Consider the following 3,525-nt stretch of genomic DNA (forward strand, 5'->3'; position numbering starts at 1 on the left):
AAATGAACTGAACTAATTATAATTCTTCCTTAACATACTTCATTCATTTTATTTAGCTTCCGCAAACAATAAATATTATACAAATTCTTCGTTATCGAGACTGCCAACAGGGTGCTATATACATGGAAGTGGAAAGTGGCTATGTGGCACTCTCTGGTTTTATCTTTAGAGCAGTCCAAGATAATATCTCTGACGTAGTTCATACACACTCTGTTTTGATAAAATTACGAAAATGGTGTGAGCAGGGTTAGTTGTTATTTGTATTGTTTACTTTCTATGTGTCATCATACAGTGGTTTCTCAACGATGGGGCTAACTTTTTCTACGTTCGTACGGAAGTTATTTGGCAGGAAGCAACTTCGAATATTAATCGTCGGACTGGGCTCTGCAGGCAAAACTACTATTTTGTACCGGATGAAAATGGGAGAAGATGTTACTCCCATGCCAACTCTCGGATTCAATGTGGAAACAGTTGAGTATAAAAACATCTGTTTTATTGTGTGGGATGTCGGCGGGCAGGACAAGGTGAGAAGGCTGTGGCAGCAGTACTACGCGAACACGTTCGCCATTATTTTCGTCGTTGACTCGACCGACAAGGAGCGGATGCCTCTCGCCTCGTCCATTCTGCACAGCCTGCTGGACGAGGAGGAGCTGTCGGACGCCTTGGTGCTGGTGTACGCCAACAAGCAGGACCTTCCACACGCCCTCTCGGTCGTGGCCGTCAAGGACATGCTGCGGTTGGATAGTGTCCAGCACAGGAAGTGGTACATCCAGGGGACTTGCGCCGTTACCGGAAGCGGACTGTATGAAGGTCTGGACTGGCTTGCAGACCACATTTCCAACAAGTAACTGTTTCATTTTGTTTCCGTACACATTAACTTTACCTATGCCTTACTAATAAATCACACACTAAGAAATCCACTCAACATGGGCACTACGTTACAAGTGGCCAATGAAATAAAATAGTTTCCGTATACTTCTTGCCAGGCTGGATGTAAAGGACGGACAAGGAACGTGGAAAATTACGGTATCAAGAGTATATGGAGGTGTGTACGCGTTGTGAGCTTTATTGGCCATAAAATCACCTTTATATTTGTTTCAGTGTATACAAAAAATTTTCTCCGTGAAAAACGTCTGACTTAAAAATTCTTCAGTGAAAATTTCATCCGATTATAAATTTCTCTTAGACCTCCACCAATCCTCCCTGCTGTCAAAATGATCATTACTTGTCATTTGAAAATAAATTATTTAGACATGCCACGGGCATCCTGTGAGCGATAGAAAATGAACTGCTAACCTCCGCAATATCTACACACATATTGTCCATTTCTTTTGCGAATTCACATTTAACTGTGAAGGCAAGTGTTGCAACAGAAGAAATCTCGAGTCGAACAGAGAAAACTCAAATTTTTTAACAAGCGAAACCAGAAAATGACATCATTAACGCAGCTAATCATAGTATCAGTTCCCTCCGACATCTCTTCACGCAGAAGAGAAAAATACGACTTCATACGAGTTGTCTCGGTAACCGAATAGTATCATTTATTTCTTAGGTAAGCCTATCATTTATTCGCACAAAGACAAATGGTTCTAAGAGGTTGTTAGAAAACTGGGCAGTACTGAGTTATTGGCATAGGCAAAAATTTTAAACACACACGTCAGCTTGTTACCTTACAATATTGGATATTTATTGCATTCAGTCCTTGTTGTTCACGAGCTGAAGAAATAAGCTTCGCTTTTGTTGTTTGTGGAGTGGATGAGATGTAGTCACTGTTATGTTTCCGCTAAACCGAAATGTTACCTACAGTGGTGGAGTGTTTGGATAAGTGATGAAGCTATGTAGTGTGAATTTTAAGTTCTCCTCGGTATGTAGGCTAATCGGTTACTGGGATGCAGTTGGAAAAAATCAAGTACAGAAGGTATTTCGAAAGGCAACCTCGGAATCATTCTCAAGGTAAGAAAAATTGTATTTCGATAGTGACGATGGCATTGCCTTCCGAAACATGGGATGTGCAATACAGGGCGTTTCGAAGCGGACTTCACAACTTTAAAAATTCACACAAATTTATTGAAGGAAGATACAGAGCTGAGTCTAGTGTTCTTTTACAGGGAAACACATCAAGTTTTTTTACCTTACACTAAATAAGTTTATGTGGCTTCCGTTGGTTATCCTGCACACATCCCATCGGAAGTCAATTTCTTCCCAAACTCGCTGTAGCATCGCAGGTGCAACTTGCTCAGTGATTGCGTAAATTCGTGCTCTAAGTTCAGGTAGAGAAGTCGGCACAGGAGGTACAAACACGATATTGAGTGGTGTCAGGTGTGGGGAACGTGGGGGCCGTACATGTGGCGCATCACGGCCAATCCATTGACCTGGAAAGCGGTCACTGAGAAAATCTCGGACTTCAGCACCATAGTCATGTAGTAAAGTAACATTTTTTACTGTAATTTTAACAATTGGAAGCAATTATTCGTAATCCTAGTTTGATATTGTAGTTAGAGAACAATGTTCACTTGCATTATTTCCATGGCTGGACGATATTTAGAAGTCTGGCAAAGCTGTGTTGTTTAGTTTGACTCTTTTCTTATATTTAGTATTGTCTTATGCAAATGCCCCCTCTTAGAGTGGGCATTTTGCTATCTGATGCAGACAGGTTTTCTAACCTTTAGTACTTGTTTCTGTAGTGTCTCAACAAGACCAGAATGAAAACGCTAACAAAGAACATTCAGCTAATAATGACTGAAATTTTAGGGTTGAGTATTAATTTTATTAACCAAATATATTACTTTACTCCAACTCCCTTATTCATTTATCACAAAAATATTAACCTCAGAAATCTCCATTTAAGTATGAATGTATTGTCTCCTGCAGCTTCCACTTACAGATTGTATTTAACTACAATTCTGATAGCGAAAACCAGACTCATTTTTATGTTTGAATAGTACAGATCTATGCAGCTGGCCATTAATGAAATTGAGTTATTGTCTTCATCTACGATCTAGCAAACTGAAGCTGAGTAATTTTCAAGAATAATTGCCTATCGATTGCGCTGGTCCCTAACGGTATACATCGAATGTTCTACTCGATGTCGACCACACGACTGTAGTGACGCGAATTGTGATAAACGTTTAGTGCGTTACCAAGGGAACATAGTTTATCGTTTCTGCTTGTGAATAACAATGAGTCGATGCAAGTGCCAATGTCTCACATGGAGAATTATAATTCCTCGGTTAAGTAATGTGGAAAGTCTTAAATTTTGTTGGGAATTCGGATTGCTTCCTAATGAGGATAGCAGCAATTGAGTGGAATGTCATGGACTCATCTCCGTGGAACTTCGCAAGACAGATGCAGATGCTGATTTTCCTTTGCAATTCTACTGTACCTAGTGTGACAAGAGAGCGTCTGTAAGAACCACCACATGGTTTGAGGGTTCCAAGTTATCGATGAAAAAAATATTTTAATTTGTTGTTGGGTAAGAGACTGTACGCTACAAACGGCAGTTTGTAAAACGTAATAGTCCACAAA

General features: G+C 40.1%; 1 protein-coding gene across 1 annotated transcript; it reads left to right on the forward strand.

Moving 5' to 3' along the window:
* Nucleotides 1-305: 305 nt before the first annotated feature.
* Nucleotides 306-848, forward strand: LOC126457660 (ADP-ribosylation factor 4-like). Its single transcript, XM_050094154.1, has one exon. It carries the CDS (start codon nt 306-308, stop codon nt 846-848), a length of 543 nt encoding a protein of 180 aa, XP_049950111.1.
* Nucleotides 849-3,525: the final 2,677 nt, after the last annotated feature.

This window comes from Schistocerca serialis, chromosome 1 (genome assembly GCF_023864345.2).
Source record: "Schistocerca serialis cubense isolate TAMUIC-IGC-003099 chromosome 1, iqSchSeri2.2, whole genome shotgun sequence".
NCBI lineage: Eukaryota > Metazoa > Arthropoda > Insecta > Orthoptera > Acrididae > Schistocerca > Schistocerca serialis.